The sequence below is a fragment of the Oncorhynchus mykiss genome, chromosome 4 (assembly GCF_057628025.1).
Source record: "Oncorhynchus mykiss isolate SJ-2025 chromosome 4, ASM5762802v1, whole genome shotgun sequence".
Taxonomy (NCBI): domain Eukaryota; kingdom Metazoa; phylum Chordata; class Actinopteri; order Salmoniformes; family Salmonidae; genus Oncorhynchus; species Oncorhynchus mykiss.
The window spans coordinates 62,013,161-62,034,095 of record NC_143025.1 but is presented as its reverse complement, the minus strand read 5'-3'; the positions used below and the strand labels follow the sequence as shown (position 1 = coordinate 62,034,095).

Genomic DNA, 20,935 nt, shown 5'->3' with positions numbered 1-20,935 from the left:
GATTGGAAGTGATGCAGACAATTTAATTGATGGAAGCTACAATCTATCTGCAATATTAAAGCTGATCTACCCACACAACAACAAAAAAGATTGCAGGGAGGATGGCATGCTTGTTGTTGTTTTAATGTTACTCAGCCCTTCTCCGACCCAACTATGATTCATTACTGTGCCACTATGTGAAATGTAACCTTGACGTTCAATTGTAGGGGATAAAAATACACTGACTTCCATTCCATCACCATGGCATGAAGATGGGTACTCCATTTTACCTTTTGTCTCTCCGTCGAGTGCAACGCTAGTCATCAGGTACAGTAGTTAATCCCTCCTTCCGCTTGACGTCTCCTGTGGAAGCCTGATAGATCTCCTAATAGGACTGTGTGATTTCATCTTCTCTGCAGGCCTTCCAGGCGAAGGCTTTGTGAATCCTGCCTTAACAGGTTTAGCATGAAAGCCTGGGCTGCTGGGCTGCGGCCCCCTCTCTGTAGCTTCCAAGCAACCATAGCTCCAAGGGAACTTCCTCTGGAGGTGGGTGCGTCGGTGTAGGTCTCCCTTGGCTCATCTTTCCTCACCCTGTGTTCACCTATCCCTGTCTCCCTCTTTCAATCTCTCTCTCAGATGGCTTGGAGATGCATTGGAGGTGGTGGGTGTACTATGGTGTCAAAGAACTGAAAGGGAACTCCAGATAGACCGGTGTTCCTCCTACATAGAGTTGCATCATAAAGACAACAGCAGTTATTTTTTGTCTGGCTGGAAGCAGAATAATTGCATTCTTTATATGGAAAGTAGAACTTCAGTATGGAACCGGAATGACTCACTATTATTCCATTCCAGGTTGCCCTGATGCTTCTCTTTAGTGGTAATAGTCACTGTCAAATACTGTCTCGGGTTATCTACTGCCAGCTGAAGGAACCATTACCACTACTTTATCTAATTTTCCAACTGTGGCAATTGGCAGGTCTTCACCACTTAGCCACCGAGCAGCCATTCTGATAGAGGCTTATTTCATTATTTCCCCCTAAAGCATTCTTTGCATCTTAACGGTGTTTGACATTTGAGAATTTGACTCCCGAAGTCAATCGCGCCTCACGATAAAGAAATCTGGCTGGTACAGGTCTGTTGTGTGTTTAGCTCCATTGTGATGAAACATTGTTTCTAAGTAATAAGCGGATACCTCACATTTCCTACGTGTTGACTGTGCCTCGGCTTATGCCGCTTGTTGACAGCCTCTTAATCTCACCTTTCCGCTCATCTGTGTTGTTCCATGTCATTTCAGCAAGCCATGACACCCACCCTTTCAGATTGTTCTGAAATCGTTTCTGTAGTTAGAAACGGTAAGATTAGCATACCTGCAACATTATTTTGTTGAAATATAATTTGATTTGAGAAATTAAGCTAATTGATTGCACCCAAATTGGGATTTTTTTAATGATAGGATTCATTTAATATTCAATAAAGATGGTACATAACATCTGATTTGGACATGCAATTTTTTTTTAACAATGAGTAAGACATGAGGATTCCAAAGAAATGGTTCAAAGCCACCAACCGACTTCCATTGCCAATCCCAACACAACAATGAATATACAATATCAGTTCACTATGTTTGACAAGTAATATGGAGCTGCGGCTTGGAGTGTTGTTTCTTCATCTTATGTAATGCATTCTCTGAATTTTTTTTTTTTTTTGTCAGAAATTAGTAATTGAAGTTCAGTTTATTTCCCATCCTGATCCTACATCCTTATATTACCACCTGACCACTAGATGGTGCTGTTCCGGCTATTAGGTGATTTATTCTTTTTTAATCACCCACATTAGAACATTTAATTTTGGTTTCCTTAGCCTGTAAGCAGTCTATTGAAAAGGTATGACAGCAACCCATGTTTTGGTTATGTTTACCTGGCCACTGTTTCAAATGCTAACTTTGTAGCATTTGTTGCACAAATCCAATGTAAGTCAATGGTACCTTCGAAATAGTGGCCAGGTAAACAAAATCAAAGCATGGTTTGCTGTCGTACCTTGTCCATAGACTGCTTACAGGCTAAGGAAACCAATATGTCATTTTGTAATTTGGGTGAACTATCCATTTAACATTGAGGGGGTGGGGGGATTCTTAAAAAAGAGTCAACTAAAAGCAGGAGCAGCACCCTGTAGTGGACAGAACCTAGTAATGTCAGGATGTAGGATGGGACATAAACCTAACAACTTCAATGACTTTCTCTGAACAGGGGAAAAAACATCACCAAATTAATTGAGAATGCTTTACATAGGATGAAGAAACAATACTCTGATCCGCAGCTCCATACTACTCGTCAAACAGAGAACTGATACTGTATACTTGTTTGATGGGTTGGGATCGGCGTGGGGGGCCCGTGTGTGGCTTTTGACCCTTTCTTTGGAATGCTCAGTCTTACTCATTGTTAGATTTTTTTGGGATCCAAATCAGATGTTGTGTACTACGTTTATTTAATATTATATGAATCCTATAATTTAAAATTGCCAATTTGGGTGCAATCAATTGACTTAATTTATCAGAAATAAAATTATATTTCAACAAAATATTGTTGAAGAAATGCTAATGTTATCTGTTTCTAAGTACAGAAATGATCTCAGAACGATCTGAGATGGTGGGTGTCTCAATCCTCTTGTGCTTTTTGAGGTGGAACGACCTCTCTCCTTTCTTCTCATTCCTCCTCCTGACTTCAGAGTGCAGAAGCGCCATCTGAAGTACCTCTGTCTCCTAGCTACAGGCTCTTGTACCATGCACACAGCCTAATCTAACTTAAATGTCAGATTCTGACAATACAGAGAGAAAGACTCTTCATTCTCCATGATTAGACATGATGACTAAGTGTCACTGACTCCAGTCACTCGGCAAGTTTGATACAGTGATGACAGTTCTGTATTAATATGATTGTTGTTATGTTCCTGCCTTGTATAATGCTGTTTGTATTTCAGCTCCGTCTCCTCTCTCTCCTAGTGGATATGATACCTTAACCTGCCTTCTGGCTAATGCAGGACTGTACTTATAGAGGAGCAATGGCATTTTTTGTCCGTTATCCCGTTTACTACTCATGTTATAGCACTTATGGCACATGGAGAAAAATAACTCCTGGCTAATTGTTTGTAAACCATTGAGATTGTAAAACTATGGATACGAAAGAGTGGCAAGAAGGACTCTTATGATCTTCCTTTGTTGTTCATCTCTTGGTTGTTTTCATGACTTACGTTGGCATTAATTCACGCTCTGGTTGTTGTAAAGAGACTGCAATGTGACATTTGGAGATATTTTAGCAGCCACGTTGCATTGCTACCACCACCCGTGGTGACATTTTGAAATGTGTCACGCATTTTCGACTGTTTTCAGCATTTGTTCTGTGTTTGAGTAAAATGCTGTTTGCATAGATAATGAGTATATGATGAGCTGCCATGGCAATGAAATTGAACTCCACTTTAATTTATATTTCACTGTTATTTATGGACATGTAAATGTAGTTGTTTGTTCACAACAATGGTAGTGTTTGCATGCAGGGTACTTTGTCTGTCTGACTTGTCTGAAAGAAAGAATCAGTGGTGGAAAAAGTACCCAATTTTCATACTTGAGTAAAAGTAAAGATACCTTTAATAGAAAAGGAAAAATAAGTCACCCAGTAAAATACTACTTGAGTAAAAGTCTGAGCGTATTTGGTTTTACTTATACTTAAGTATCAAAAGTAAATGTAATTGCTAAAATATACTCAAGTATCAAAATTATAAGTATTAAATACTTTTTTAAAAATCTATATACAGTGGGGAGAACAAGTATTTGATACACTGCCGATTTTGCAGGTTTTCCTACTTACAAAGCATGTAGAGGTCTGTAATTTTTATCATAGGTACACTTCAACTGTGAGAGACGGAATCTAAAATACAAATCCTGAAAATCACATTGTATGATTTTTAAGTAATTAATTTGCATTTTATTGCACAACATAAGTATTTGATTACCTACCAACCAGTAAGAATTCCGTCTCTCACAGACCTGTTCGTTTTTCTTTAAGAAGCCCTCCTGTTCTCCAATCATTACCTGTATTAACTGCACCTGTTTGAACTCGTTACCTGTATAAAAGACACCTGTCCACACACTCAATCAAACAGACTCCAACCTCTGCAAAATGGCCAAGACCAGTGAGCTTTGTAAGGACATCAGGGATACAATTGTAGACCTGCACAAGGACAATAGGCAAGCAGCTTGGTGAGAAGGCAACAACTGTTGGAGCAATTATTAGAAAATGGAAGGAGTTCAAGATGACGGTCAATCACCCTCGGTCTGGGGCTCCATGCAAGATCTCACCTCGTGGGGCATCAATGATCATGAGGAAGGTGAGGGATCAGCCCAGAACTACACGGCAGGACCTGGTCAATGACCTGAAGAGAGCTGGGACCACAGTCTCAAAGAACCATTAGTAACACACTACGCCGTCATGGATTAAAATCCTGCAGCGTACGCAAGGTCCCCCTGCTCAAGCCAGCGCATGTCAAGGCCCGTCTGAAGTTTACCAATGACCATCTGGATGATCCAGAGGAGGAATGGGAGAAGGTCATGTGGTCTGATGAGACAAAAATAGAGCTTTTTGGTCTAAATTCCACTTGCCGTGTTTGGAGAAAGAAGAAAGATGTGTACAACCCCAAGAACACCATCCCAACCGTGAAGCATGGAGGTGGAAACATCATTCTTTGGGGATGCTTTTCTGCAGAGGGGACAGGACGACTGCACTGTATTAAGGGGAGGATGGATGGGGCCATGTATCGCGAGATCTTGGCCAACAACCTCCTTCCCTCAGTAAGAGCATTGAAGATGTGTCGTGGCTGGGTCTTCCAGCATGACAGCGACCCGAAACACACAGCCACTAAGGAGTGGCTCCGTAAGAAGCATCTCAAGGTCCTGGAGTGGCCTAGCCAGTCTCCAGACCTGAACCCAATAGAACATCTTTGGAGGGAGCTGAAAGTCCGTGTTGCCCAGCGACAGCCCTGAAACCTGAAGGATCTGGAGAAGGTCTGTATGGAGGAGTGGGCCAAAATCCCTGCTGCAGTGTGTGCAAACCTGGTCAAGAACTACAGGAAACGTATGATCTCTGTAATTGCAAACAAAGGTTTCTGTACCAAATATTAATTTCTGCTTTTTTGATGTATCAAATACTTATGTCATGCAATAAATGCAAATTAATTACTTAAAAATCATACAATGTGATTTTCTGGATTTTTGTTTTAGGTTCTGTCTCATAGTTGAAGTGTACATATGATAAAAATGACAGACGTCTACATGCTTTGTAAGTAGGAAACACTGCCGATTTTGCAGGTTATCAAATACTTGTTCTCCCCACTGTATTAAGCAAACCAGACGGCACCATTTCATTTGGTTAGTTATTTATTTTTTACGGATAGCCATGGGCTGTCTCCAACACTCAAAACATAATTTACATATTAAGCATGTGTGTTTAGTAAGTCCGCCAGATCAGAGGCAGTATGGCTGACCAGGGTTGTTCTCTTGATAATTGTGTGAATTGGAACATTTTTGTCCTTCTACATAAGTGCTTTACACCACTGGAAAGATGAATGAATGAACTGAACTGTGAGTTGAGTTTATTCGTACTTTGAGGCTGCTGTACAGTGCCCATATTAATAGCAGATTGGTATTTATTGGGATGACTCATGTACTGCAGCCTCTGTACTGCAGACAGCTCTGTAGGGTAGTCACTAGCTGGCACATTCACAAAGTCATACAATCTTATTTTAAACCTAAACCTAACTTTAAGCCGAACATTAACCGCACTGCTAACCTTATGCCTAACTTCAAATTAAGACCGAAAATGAATTTTTACAATATATTGCACATTTTTACTTTGCCACTGGCCCATCTAGTAGAAATCGCTCTGCCTCCAGGATAAGATTCATCCCAATAAACTGCATATTCATATTAATACCTGCTCCCTGATGCCCCTACGCCTAGCTTTGGGCTGTATCTGTCTCTCCCATCTGGCAGCTGTCTGTGCCTCTGTTGAACAGCCTGGCTGGCTGCTTGCGTCCCTCCCTTCCTCCTCTAGGCTTTTTACCACAGGGCCCCAGCTTGCTGCTACCTCCGCATCAGGGCCAACATCACTAATAATAATACAGCCAGCCTGCATGTCGCCACAGGCAGCTCCAACTCCGCTCTTTTATATTAGGCCACACAGTGAAACAGCTGATTGTGGATCTTCTACAGATGCACCTTTTTGAGAGCCTTCTGTCGAGCAGCATCACCGCCTGGTAAGGCAACTGCACCACCCGCTACGCTACCTCATGGCTCTCCAGAGGTTGGTGTGGTCAGCCCAACGCATCACCGGTGGCACACTGCCTGACCTCCCAGGACATTTACAGTACTCTGTCCAAGGAAGGCCAAGAAGATAATTAAGGACCTCAGCCACCCGAGCACAGGCTGTTCACTCTGCTACCATCTAGCAGACAGAGGCCGAAAGACTGAGAAACAGCTTCTATCACCAGGCCATCAGACTGTTGAACAGCCATCACTAGCCGGCTATCTACAATTTGATTGTTTGTTTTTTTCTTCTCATCAATCTTCACACAATACCCGATAATGACAAAGTAAAAACAGGTTTTTATAATTTTGTTCTAATGTTTTATAAATAAAACTCTGAAATATCACATTTACATAAGTATTCAGACCCTTTAATCAGTACTTTGTTGAAGCACCGTTAGCAGTGATTACAGCCTCGAGTCTTCTTGGGTATGACACTACAAGCTTGGCACACCTGTATTTGGGGAGTTTCTCCCATTCTTCTCTGCAAATCCTCTCAAGCGCTGTCAAGTTGGATGGAGAGCGTTGCTGCACAGCTATTTTCAGGCCTCTCCAGAGATGTTCGATCGAGTTCAAGTCCGGGCTCTGGCTGGGCCACTCACAAGGACATTCAGAGATTTGTCCCAAAGACACTCCTGCGTTGTCTTGGCTGTGTGCTTACTGTCTTTGTCCTCTTGGAAGGTGAACCTTCACCCCAGTATGAGGTGCTGAGCGCTCTGGAGAAGGTTTTCATAAAGAATCTCTCTACACTTTGCTCCGTTCATCTTTGCCTCGATCCTGACTAGTTTCCCAGTCCCTGCCGCTGAAAAACTTCCCCACAGTATGATGCTGCCACCTCCATGCTTCACCGTAGGGATGGTGCTAGGTTTCCTCCAGATGTGGCTCTTGGCATTCAGGCCAAAGATTTGAATCTTGGTTTCATCAGATCTTGTTTCTCTTTCTTTTTTTTTCTTCTTTTTTTTTAACCCCCTTTTTCACCCAATTTCATGGTATCCAATTGTCTCATCACCACAACTCCCATACGGGCTCGGGAGAGACGAAGGTTGAAAGTCATGCGTCCTCCGATACACAACCCAACTAAGCCGCACTGCTTCTTAACACAGCGCGCATCCAAGCCAGCCGCACCAATGTGTCGGAGGAAACACCGTGCTCCTGGCAACCTTGGTTAGCGTGCACTGCGCCCGGCCCGCCACAGGAGTCGCTGGTGCGCGATGAGACAACGATATCCCTACCGGCCAAGCCCTCCCTAACCCGGACGACGCTAGGCCAATTGTGCGTCGCCCCACGAACCTCCCGGTCACGGCCGGTTACGACAGAGCCTGGGCACGAACCCAGAGTATCTGGTGGCACAGCTGGCGCTGCAGTACAGCGCCTTTAACCTCTGCGCCACCCAGGAGGCCGAATCTTGTTTCTCATGGGCTGAGAGTCATTTAGGTGCCTTTTGGCAAGTCCAAGAGTGCTGTCATGTGCCTTTTACTGAGGAGTGGCTTCCATCTGGTCACTCTACCATAAAGCCCTGATTTTGGTTGAGTGCTGTAGAGATGGTTGTCCTTCTGGAAGGTTCTCCCATCTCCAAAGATGAACTCTGGAGCTCTGTCAGAGTGACCATCGGGTTCTTGTTCACCTCCCTGACCAAGGCCCTTCTCCCCCGATTGCTCAAGTTTGGCCGGGCAGCCAGCTCTAAGAAGAATCTTGGTGGTTCCAAACGTCTTCCATTTAAGAATGGTGGAAGCCACTGTGTTGTTGGGCACCTTCAATGCTGCACAATTTTTTTGGTACCCTTCTCGAGATCTGTCTCGGAGCTCTACGGACAATTCCTTCGACCTCATAGCTTGGTTTTTGCTCTGACATGTGCAGTCAACTGTGGGGCCTTACATAGACAGGTGTGTGCCTTTCCAAATCATGTCCAATCAATTGAATTTACAACAGGTAGACTCCGATCAAGTTGTAGAAACATCTCAAGGATGATTAATGAAAACAGGATGTACCTCAGTTCAATTTTGAATCTCAAAACAAAGGGTCTGAATACTTGTGTAAATAAGGTATTTCTGTTTTTTATTTTTTGCAAAAAATGTCTAAAACCTGTTTTTGCTTTGTAATTATGGGGTATTGTGTGTATAATAAGGCTGTAACAATATGTGGAATAAGTCAAGGAGTATGAATCATTTCTGAAGACACTATCTACTTTGGATTGTGATTATTATTTTTTTTAAATTATATTTGTTGCTAGCCATTCTACTGCACCGTTGGAGCTAGTAACAAAAGCATTTCGCTTCACCTGCTTTAACACATGCAAACCTGTGACCAAAACTTTTATTTTGGTTCAAATGTTCTGCAATTGTTGTCACGGTTTTCAGCGTGAGACTTAGCAGTATTGTGCAGACTTGTCTTTGTTGTCAGCCAGTGTCATTTCTGTACTTAGATTCATCCCCACAGTGTTTGATTCAACATGGACTGGGTGCTTCTCATCCTCAGGATACAAAGCCTTAGACTATTAGGTCATATTCCCAACTGCACGATTCATTTTGAGTTTAGGCTATATGCTTACTCTATAATGTAAGCCATGGTCATATTAGTACTTCAAGGTAAATCTTAGCAAGAATGTTAGTCCTCTTTGTTCCTGGAGGAACATAGGGTCTGTACTGAAGATTTCCAATGCAAATTCTGTTGTGACCATAAATCTTAAACTAAACTCTCTGGCCCTGAGCTTTAACGCCTAACTTATACCACTCTAAATGTTCTGCTCTTGGCTGTCTTTATTTGAAGACCATATTCCGCTAGCTGATTATGTAGTACAGCTTAATCTCAGATGAATATAGCTTTTACAGTAGCCTATCTAAGTCTCCTCTCCTGGGGATGCCTCAGCCAATATGGTACTGTAGATTGTCTTTCGCTGAACATCTGTCATCCTTAATCGAGGAGCTGAACAAGCCTATCTTTTCCTGCCATCATGAGCCTAATTATTTATGTGGTCTGTGATATTTCGGTCATTAACCTAAGCCTAAACTGTCAAATGGTGTGCAACTGTGCATTGATGTTTCCAGCTTGATTGATGTGATATCAATCACTGAGATGAGTGCTTGATACTGATACAGTAACACGATAGACAATACATTGTGCGTTACTGTATATTGATAGATTGGTGGGTGGAAAAGAGAGCCTCCAGCATAGTTCTACAAGGATTGCTTTTCTGTCTTATAATAGAAACCATGGTGTCGTCCCAAATGGCACCCTATACCCTATACCGCACTACTTTTGACAAGATGGCCAATAGGGCTCTGGTCAAAAGTAGTGCACTATAAAGGTAATAGGGTGCCTTTTGGGATGCAATCCATGGTTATTTTGTGTGAGCTTATAGGAGGATATAGATGTCATTCTATTAACCAGACTCCAGCTTGTTATTTCCATTCCTTGCTGTACAGTAACTGTCTGTCTGTCCTGTTGCTGATGATATCTCCTGTTGTGGTTTTCCAGCTCCTGGAAGGCAGCTTCACGTCCCAGGTCAGCCATGAAGTCGACGGCCTTATCTTCCAGCCTTGCGGGGTGAGTCTGTCTTAAACACTGTTATTTGTGTCAAAGCACTGGGTTATGTCTACAGGCTAATTGCACAGCAGCACCAAGTTTTCATCGACCTCCCTCTAATAATAAGGCAGCGGGGTAGGACACCGCCTCAGGTTTCTGGAGAAGGTTATTTGTTGGGCTCACTCTTGGTCAGTCACCTCTACCTGCCCTCCTGTCACTGTGAAGGAAGGGATGCCCAAAACTGCACTCACACAGTCCACAGGTCAGACACGTGTGGAACAGCCACTGTCAGCACTGTGAAAGGGTCAAGGTAGGAAGGCCATCTCTGCTTTGTGTTGGTGGGAAATAGCCTTCTCTACCAACACTACTCTTACAATGTTGTGATGATATTATTACAGCAGCGGTCCCGGGGAAGATTACCCTTATATGGGGAATGAATTGTGGACTTACATCATCTGCCTCCCTCAAGGAGGGACAGTGTCCCCTATTTGGATAGTTTGCAGAGACGTGTTTTTCTCTGGAGAGATGCAACATGGCTCTGTACATAGTAAATTAATTAGCACAACATCACCTCAGATAACCGATAGTGTCTGCACAGCGTAACGGAAGGGGTGGCATTTAGAGAGAGATATGTGGTGGAGGTAAGTAGAATCAGAAGTGGTGTGCAGCTGTGCACACCTGCAGACGTTCAGATTGATTGGGCGCGGGGAGGCAGAGTGTTTTACATACAAGTTGCTATTCCGATCTGACTCAACGTCTTCTCTCTGATGCTGCACATTGTGCGACGTGCATCAACCCTGTCTCTTCCAAATACTGTCGGGGTACTACCTTCACGAATTCTCTAGTTTGGCGCCACAGGTGTTAGACATTTTATTCTAGTAAAAAATATGCTTTACTCAGTCTGTGCTTTAGTTAGCTTAACTACTTTTCCCTTTCTTGTGTTGAGGGCTGTTTTGCCCTGACCTCCTCTCTGAGTTCTCATTTATTTGCCATCAGGAGCCTTGTCTTCTTCCTTATGTCTGTGTGTTACAATATTGATTTCATGTCCCTGTTCCAGCTGTAAATCATTGAGTAGCAACAAGAAAGTGATTGATCATCACTGAAATAGCCAAACCAGGAGATGGGACTATTTGACAAAGACAACACGGATCAATAGACAGGCATAGAAGGGAAGTAAAATACGTAGAACCTTTCCCCTAACTAGGAAATGAGGGTATATTTGGATTCCACCTAAAAATCCAACCTGTTTGCCTATATCCCTTGATATGAATGTTCATTCGATCAGTTGTTAGTTCACAGGTGAAATATTTATATTCCTTCTTTGGGCTGGAGAGAGAGCTTGTCCAGCCATGCACCTGCTAGAAGAAAACAGCTTTTCAACTCCTGTTGTCAGTTCCCTATGGGCAAAACAATGGCCATGGCTTTTTCTTATGATCCAAGTTGTCAGATTGGATTCTCACTCAAGTGACTGTGCATCAAGGAATCAAGTTTTGCCTCGATAATAGCACTAGCCATTTAAGTCAGTCTATTTTGTCTGAAAGCAAGCAGCAGCCTGAGATCACTCACCTGGGTTAATTCAGAACTTTCCCCCAGCGTCTACAACTCATTATTTTGGTTTGCATCCCCCCTCCTCGCCGTGAACAGTTTTGGTTTTGCGTCGCTCTGTAATTTTAGAAATAATGATTGAAGAATATGAAAAGCTCAGTAGCTGTCAGGTAGCAGGAGCCAGTTTCCTGGGTGTGCTGGGCTGGGAATGAAATTAGGCTGCAGAGTGCAGGTTTGGCGCGGCTGCAGCAGCCCCGCACTCCACCGGAACTCAGAGTGGCTGGCTCTCTGACGGGAATAGGCGTCTCTTTCAGGGGAGCTAATTGATGTGTCGTTTTATGTTATTAATATCACAGTGGTAATTTCCTGTTCCCCCATTATAGCCGGGTACATTGGATGCTCCCAAATGTCACCCTATTTCCATTATAGTGCACTACCTTTGACCATGGCGCATAGGACTCAAAAGTAGTCCACTATATAGGGTGCCATTTGTTACGCAGCCACCGTGTTTGCCTCTTTCCCACTTTGTTCTTACCCTTCTTGTTCTCCCTCATAACAATTCCATTGATCGATGATCCTCGCATATTTTTTGAACAGTTCTGGCTTGGAAATTCTTCCATTTTCTCAGAAGCCCTTTTTATGATTGGCTTTGGAGTGTAAGCCCCACTTTAGGAGTAAGTAGGGGCTGTGTGGAAAATACTAATTACGGTCCATTTTCGGTGTATATCTTTTTGCTATTAAAGGCTGGAGTGTACATTGTTGTAATTTATGGCTGTATTTATTAAAAAAACACGTTAGCTACATTAGGTACTGTGCTGAGAAAGCCCTCGGGCACAATATGTTCCACATTTAAATAAACATAGAATAAAGAATATGTTTGGGAGCCATCATTGACTTTTCGTCTGTAGAAATAGCCTAGCCCTGCCTGGCTCCCACAATAAGGTTGTGTCCCAAATCGCACCCTATTCCTCACATAGTGCAGTAGTTTTGACCTGAGCCGTATGGGCCCTCTTTAAAAGTAGCTCACTGTGTAGGGAATAGTGTGCCTTTTGGAACACAGCTTAAGCCTCTGTCTGTATACCCAATGTTTGTGATGCTTGCATTGTTGTAGCCTAGCTGAGGGTCAGAGTGCCCTCTGTGACTGATGGGGTGCACCTGATAAGTTCTCAGCTCTGACTAAGAGGCGGATTGGATGCATACTGGCCTTTTTCGAGGTTTGTACGCTTATGTGGTGGTCTGATTGTAGGACCCGAAATGGCCGAGCTGTCTATAGGCTTGCTGGAGGAGAGGCTGCCAGGCCGGATAATGTCGCTGAATGACCTTCCTCCCTCCTCAAACCAACAGCGACGTTCACAGTGAAGGGGCCGACGTGAGTAAACACTCACTGCTGTCATCATGAAGTGCTTTGAGCGGCAAGTAAAGGACCATATCATCGCCACCTTACCCGATTCACTAGACCACTACAATTCGCATATCGCCCCAACAGATCCACGTACCATGCAATCGCCATTGCACTGCTCACTGCCCTATCCTACCTGGACTAGAGAAATACTTACGTAAGAATGCTGTTCATTGACTACAGCTCAGCCTTCCAACGCCATAGTACCCTCCAAGCTCATCACTAATCTCAGGGCTCTGGGTCTGAATTCCTCCCTGTGCAACTAGGTCCTAGACTTCCTGACGGGCCGACCCCAAGTGGTGAAGGTAGGCAACAACACCTCCGCCACGATGATTTGAACATGCAGGCCCCACAGGGGTGCGTGCTCAGCCCCCTCCTGTACTCCCTGTTCACCCATGACTGTGAAGTCACGCGCGTCTCCAACTCAATCATCAAGTTTGCTGACGACACAGTAGTGGTAGGCCTTATTACCAACAACGATAAGAGCCCTGGCGGAGTGGTGTCAGGAAAATACTTTCCCTCAACGTCAACAAAACAAAGGAGCTGATTGTGGACTACAGGAGACAGCAGAGAAAGCACGCCCCCATCCACATCGACAGAGCTATAGTGGAGAGGGTCAAAAGCTTCCAAGTTCCTCATTGTGCACATCACTAACAACTTGAAATGGTCCCTTCATACAAAGAGCGTGGTGAAGGTGCAACAACGCCTCTTCAACTTCAGGAGGCTGAACAGATTCGGCTTCGCCCCTAAGAACTTCACTAACATCTACAGATGCGCCATTGAGAGCATCTTTTCGGGCTGTATCAATTTCACCGTAAGCGACCACATGGCTCTCCAGAGGGCACACTGCCTGCCCTCCAGGTGTCTACAGCACCCGGTGTCACAGGAAGGCCAAGAAGATCATCAAGGACTTAAGCCACCCGAGCCACAGCTTGTTCACCACGCTAACATTTAGAAGGAGAAGACCGTAGAGGCCAGAGTATGTGAGCTGGAAGTCTCGCTCATGTCACTCCAGGTACTTTCCAACCTCTCCGCTAAAAACTGCTCCGCGCTTCCGCTCCAAATTCGCTCCATTCATTAAATTCACAATTTAACCAACATCCATCTATTTTTGTGACTACCTGGACCTACCATTTGGTTTTGAATTATTGAAAGCAAACTATATGGATTTGAATTAAAAGTATTTGAATAAACATGAAAAGGTGAATGTAAAAAGCAAACAATTTCAAATAGGCTACATGTCATATTAAACAGCATATAAACACTCTAAATAGGTCAGGAGCCAGACAGGGAGCCTAAGAAAGAACGTAAATTAATTATTTAGGCTCTATTATTTCAAGACTAAAGCCAACAAATAAATACATTGTGAACCATTTGCGTGTGCGACACAATAGGCTGGTAGGGACATAAAGCAATAAGCATTTAAATGACTTTTTCGTGGTATTAAATCATTATAGTCTTTAACTTACGCATATAGCCTGACTCAGAATTAAATAAAACATTTAACAAAAAATTACTTAGTGCCTTTGAATTCATTTTTAGAAACACGAATTTGGCCAGTCTGTGGCTTCAGGCTCATGTGATGGTGCCTGGAGAGCAGGCCAGGAGTGGAGAATATCCTCTCCCATACTTGAAGAGCCACTGGGGATGCTAAACACTTTTTGGGCCACTCTTGCCAAGCTGAGCAGAGATGCAGAGTTGTTTTTATTTATTTAGGTAGGCCTAAAGGTTTTTGGGCAAAATAATCTAATCAAAATGGAAAGTCCTTGAATATGCTACGCCTATTGGGCCATAATCAATTATGGCCTATTGTATAGAAAAGAGAACAATAATTAACTAAATGTTTAAGAGCTCATATTTTTTGTTTATTATTTTTGCTACAATGGCGCGCATGGTTATCTACCCACCTCGTTCCTTGCTTTTAGCATGTTCACGTACTGTAGTAAGTACACCATCATGCTTTCGGGTTACGTGTCTTTTCAGATTCCACAATGATTCTTGAGCTGTTGACACTACATCACCGCACGCCTTCTCTTGATTTTGGTCCTCATCTTTGTAAGTCACCTTGATTTAGCATCTGTGTGTTTTATCAGTTTCTTTATTAAAATATTTAACTCCATGACAGTAGCTAAAGCAAGGGGTCATAGGAGCGCACAAGTAGACTACACATGCATGCTGGGCGGGCATGCCCTGAGCTCTTGAAGTGAGTGCTTACTGGAGTGAAATTAGAGCGGGAGCGAACGCTGAAGCACCAGGCTTTGCGAATATCTCTCGGCGCTCTAGTCAAGTTGGGCACGATCCACCCCAGCTGCTCTCCGCTCACATACTACGGTGCAAGTGCTTCAAAGCTGGGAGGGAATGACTGAGAAACAGCTTCTATTCCAAGGCCTTCAGACTGTTAAACAGTTGCCCTGAACCTCAGTCTCTGTTCTAGCGGCTTACCCCCGATACCCTACCCTGCACCTTAGAGACTGCTGCCCTATAAACACTGGTCACTTTAAAAATGTTTTACATACTGTTTCACCCATTTAATATATACAGTGCCTTGCGAAAGTATTCGGCCCCCTTGAACTTTGCGACCTTTTGCAACATTTCAGGCTTCAAACATAAAGATATAAAACTGTATTTTTTTGTGAAGAATCAACAACAAGTGGGACACAATCATGAAGTGGAACGACATTTATTGGATATTTCAAACTTTTTTAACCTTTCTGATCTCCCCATCCCGGATCCGGGATCGTGAATACAGACTCAAGCTCATTACCATAACGCAACGTTAACTATTCATGAAAATCGCAAATGAAATGAAATAAATATGCTAGCTCTCAAGCTTAGCCTTTTGTTAACAACACTGTCATCTCAGATTTTCAAAATATGCTTCTCAACCATTGCAAAACAAGCATTTGTGTAACAGTATTGATGGCTAACGTAGCATTTAGCATTAGCATTCAGCTGGCAACATTTACACAAAAAAACAGAAAAGCATTCAAAAAAATCATTTACCTTTGAAGAACTTCAGATGTTTTCAATGAGGAGACTCTCAGATAGCAAATGTTCAGTTTTTCCTGAAAGATTATTTGTTTAGGACAAATCGCTCCGTTTTCTGCGTCACGTTTAGCTATGAAAAAACCCCTGTATCCAGGATTGTGTAAATCTATCAGCAAGCTCATTAGCATAACACAACGTTAACTATTTATGAAAATCGCAAATGAAATGAAATAAATATGGCATCTCTCAAGCTTAGCCTTTTGTAAACAACACTGTCATCTCAGATTTTCAAAATATGCTTCTCAACCATAGGAAAACAATCATTTGTGTAAAAGTAGCTAGCTAGAGTTAGCATTTCGCGTTAGCATTTAGCGTTAGCATTAGCGTTAGCATCCAGCACGCAACATTAACAAAAACATAAAAGCCTTCAAATAAAATCATTTACCTTTGAAGAACTTCTGATGTTTTCAATGAGGATACTCTCAGTTAGATAGCAGATGCTCAGTTTTTCCAAAAAGATTCCTTGTGTATTAGAAATAGCTCCGTTTTATACATCACATTTGGCTACCAAAAAAAATCCATAAATTCAGTCCTCAAAACGCAAACTTTTTTCCAAATTAACTCCATAATATCGACTGAAAACATGGCAAACGTTGTTTAGAATCAATCATCAAGGTGTTTTTCACATATCTCTTCATTGATACATCGTTCTTGGACACATGCTTTCTCCCCTGAATCAAATGGTAAAGTAGAAGCAGCTGGCAATTGCGCACCGAATTCGACGCAGGACACCAGGCGGACACTTGGAAAATGTAGTCTCTTATGGTCAATCTTCCAATGATATGCCTACAAATACGTCACAATGCTGCTAAGACCTTGGGTGAACGACAGAAAGTGTAGGCTCATTCGTTGCGCAATCACAGCCATATAAGGAGAGAATGGAAAACAGAGCTTCAGAAATTCTGCTAATTCCTGGGTGATGCATCATCTTGGTTTCGCCTGTAGAATGAGTTCTGGGGCACTTACAGACAAAATCTTTGCAGATTCTGAAACTTCAGAGTGTTTTCTTTCCAAAACTGTCAAGAATATGCATAGTTGAGCATCTTTTCGTGACAAAATATCGCGCTTAAAACGGGAACGTTTTTTATCCAAAAATGAAATAGCGCCCCTAGAGCTCTAACTGGTTAACAAATCAAAAACTGAAAAATTGGGCGTGCAAAATTATTCAGCCCCCTTAAGTTAATACTTTGTAGCGCCACCTTTTGCTGCGATTATAGCTGTAAGTCGCTTGGGGTATGTCTCTATCAGTTTTGCACATTGAGAGACATTTTTTCCCATTCCTCCTTGCAAAACAGCTCAAGCTCAGGCACTGTATACATACTGTATTCTAGTCATGGCTCATCTTACAGTATATCACTTTTTTTCTGGGTTGTTTTTTTTTATTTTATTGTTAGATATTACTGCACTGTTGGAGCTAGAAACACAAGCATATTGCTTCACCTGCGAAAACATCTGCAATTCATTTTAATATAATGAGAAACATTCAGTTCAGTAGAACTCTTGATAGTTTGTCTTGATGAGCTATTTTGGAGCATCTGTACTGCCTTTGGTGAACAGCCTGCCGTGATTGCTTTTCATCATGTGCGAATCAAACCTGTCAGTGTGTTTTGAAGCTGTGGGCTGTGTGAAAATGTTCAAGACAAGTACAGGAAACGGGGAGACAGCTGTCCATACCATCCCTCTTGTCATCAGGTCTCTTTACGTCTCTGTATGTTACTTAATTATCAGTTAAATTTACAAGTTATCACAGCATGATATAAATTACTTTTCTTAGTCAGACTTACCTCACACGTTTAACCAGGGGGCTAATACATATTCCATGTGTTACTGCGTCAAAGCGCCTCTGTTCAAAGAGAGAGAAATGTTTAAGTAGTGTACTGTAAAGGGAATAGGGTGCCATTTGAGGTGCAGCCAGGGTGTGTTCTCCAATAGAGCTCTGCCTACAGTGGTTCTTCAATTAAAAGTTGCATTCATACTGTGGTATAGCATGCGGGACACCGTGGTACAGTATGGTGCATGACCGTGCGTGCCGTTATTGCTCGTTCGAACCACCAGACGGGAACTTTGAGCATATCTTCTCCATTTATTAATCACGGCATTTGAAGTTGAGCATAGCTCATCGTACCATGCAATTGTGAATACACTTCATAATTACAATTTCATAAAACATCTGTTAATACAAGCCTTTCAAAAATATAAATATTTGCACAATATTGTGTGAAATAGTCGGATGGTTAAAGGCCGACATTTGGTCATTTCAAATAAACCTGGTCGTTTCAATTCAAATTTGACTGGTTCCATTCTCTTTTATTTACGGTTATTTTTGTTTTTAAGAATTCATTTTCTTCCTGAAGAACACCAACCTCTCCTCTCATTCAATTTAGTTTTGATCACCAATTAGCTATTATGATAGTTTTGGCTGGCTATTGTCCAATTTAATGGCTCATCAAGGCGTGTACTGTGGCCAATCACTACCATCACTACTATAAGCCCAGTACTGTATTCTAAAAATAAAAACACAGCATCTATAGTAGTAGAAATATATTATTGAATTAGACAAAGTGCAGATGTTGATTAAGCTACTGTACAGTGTCCCTCGCCCTTTTCAATGTGTCATTCTCTGCCAATGGCAAGCCGTCTGTGCCACCTGGCTCTGAACCAATGCATCAGCCATTGCCCGTATCTCTGCCCTCAGAGAATGTTTCTCTTTCTGCTTGTCTCTATTCAATGCCTCAAAGAACTCTATATCACAGTTTCTGTTAGCCGGCTTTTGTCCAATTTAAAAAAAAATATATATACAAAAAAATGTATAAACCGATTAATAAAATTTGCGCCGACCAATTGTCCGGGAGAAGAAGAAACAATCCCATTGCGAAATAATGCTTTTTAGCCTATTCATTGGTGGAAATACCAGTCGCTAGAAATACATTTGACTGATCATGCTTATTGGTCTATAGGTTAATTTGCATAATTTTGTGGAATAAAATTGGTGCGTGTGTACAGTAGATTTGTTATGTATCTTATTTATCAAAGGCGTACAGCATACAGATACAGAGCCTTGGAGTAGAAAATATGTCAGACATTGCCAGAGTTGCTGCTGTAGCATCTTATGGTGCTTTCAAGATAACAGGGAACTGAGAAAAATACATGGTCAAATCATGACATCAGTGATCTTCAGGTTGGAATGTTGGAGCTCTAGAAAGAGGCCTGAGTTCCCAAGTTGGAATTCCAAGTTGGATGACTGTACAAAAAGATTTTTCCCAGTCGGAGCTCGTTTTGTTCCGAGTTCCCATTTCGGAAGTTAGATATTTCCGAGTTCTCAGTTGTTTTGAACGCTGCATCAAGCGGCAATGGAAGGTAGGGTTCATCAGCACGTCACACACCACTTTGCAATGTGCTGGAGGCAGTATGCATTTTGAAAGCATATACACCCCTTCAAATTAGTGGATTCGGCTATTTCAGCCACACCCGTTGCTTACGGGTCTATATGTATATAATCGAGCACACAGCCATGCAATCTCCATCGACAAACACTGGAAGTAGAATGGCCTTGTTGAAAGTCACTGAGCTCTTCATTGTGACACCGTCATAGGATGCCATCTTCCCAACAAGTCTAGAGCTGCCCCTTGTCAACTGCTAGAGCTGCCCCGGTCAACTGTAAGTGCTGTTATTGTGAAGTGCAAACGTCTAGGCGCAACAATGGCTCAGCCGCAAATTGGTAGGCAACACAAGCTCACAGAATGGGACCACTAAGTGCTGAAGCGCGTAAAAATCATCACCGCTCACTACTGGGATCGACAGCAGCACAATAACTATTCGTCGGGAGCTACATTAAACGGGTTTCCATGGCCGAGCTGCCGCACACAAGCCTAAGATCACCATGCGTAATGCCAAGCATCAGCTGGAGTGGTGTAAAGCTTTTTTTGTTACTCCCCAAGTTGTATGCGTTAGTAAATACTTGGATACATTTTTGAGGTGCTCAAATCACTTTTATCTCCCTTAAGAAATAGTGTCGAACTTGTAGGTATCTGTAAAAATCTTGTTTATCCAAGCCATGTTTTTTACTTAGGTCTTGGAAGTTATCTAGGTCCCCATTCCTTATAATTGTACTGAATGATGTGATGCCTTTCTGCGTCCAATGTTTAAATCTGCTGTCCTGAGTTGCAGGGATGAAGCTGGGGTCGTATGCGGGCCAACTCAGCAGTTTGATCTCTCTGTCTAAATTATTTTACTTAACTACCCTAAACCATGTCTTAATAAGAGAGAAATTAATCCACTGATTTTGTCTATTGTATATTTCTATTACCATGTCCTTGTTTCCCAAAACTGACGATGGGTATCTCTGTCAAAGTAGTCTCAATGTCTTTCCATTTGGATTCGTATTCTGAATTGCACCAACACACCAGAGGTCTCAATTGGGCGGACACAACATTTTCTTTTAGGTTTGGTAAGGCCATACCCCCACAGTTTTTTGGTAATTGTAATGTTGCATATCAAATTCTTGGTCTCTTACTGTTCCAGATAAACCTTGATATCCGTTTATCCCATTCCCTAAACTGTTTAGGTGGGATTTCTATGGGCAGTGATTGGAACAAGTACAGTAACCTCGGCAGGATGTTCATTTGGATTGTTTCAATTCTACTACTAAGATCTAAGGGAAGTGAATTCCACCTGTCTAGGTCATCATATATTTTCTTGTTGATGTGATTGTAATTCATGCAATAGAGTTTGGGTGTATCTATTGGTAGATATAGTCCAAGATATTTAATGGATGAAGCAGTCCAGTGGAAGTTGCGCAACATTGCTATGGACTCTGCAATTGCGTGAGAACAGAGTGAATGCCTCTATTAAAAAGAGAAGGATCCCATCCAGCTTTCTATAGGTTAGGCCTGCTATATTTATTTCTCAACTTTCCTAATATGAAGCACATTGCTTCTCTTTACAACAGGAGTCTAGCCTACCTGGCGGGCATAAAAATTAACCACGGCAAAAGCGTCCTCCATTTTCTATTTCAATGCATTGATGACTCATCTTGTTGGCTGACGAAAAGTACATGTGGACAGTTCTTCCAATATCTTCAATATGCGCCT

The 20,935-nt window shown here is 42.3% G+C and overlaps 1 protein-coding gene across 1 annotated transcript in view; it reads left to right on the top strand.

The window, feature by feature from the left end:
• rngtt (RNA guanylyltransferase and 5'-phosphatase) overlaps nt 1-20,935 on the top strand; it is a 146,838-nt gene that overhangs the window by 88,620 nt on the left and 37,283 nt on the right. Inside the window, exon 13 of the mRNA XM_021600224.3 lies at nt 9,806-9,874. Coding sequence (XP_021455899.1) covers nt 9,806-9,874 — 69 coding nt within the window. The remainder of the gene's footprint in view (nt 1-9,805; nt 9,875-20,935) is intronic.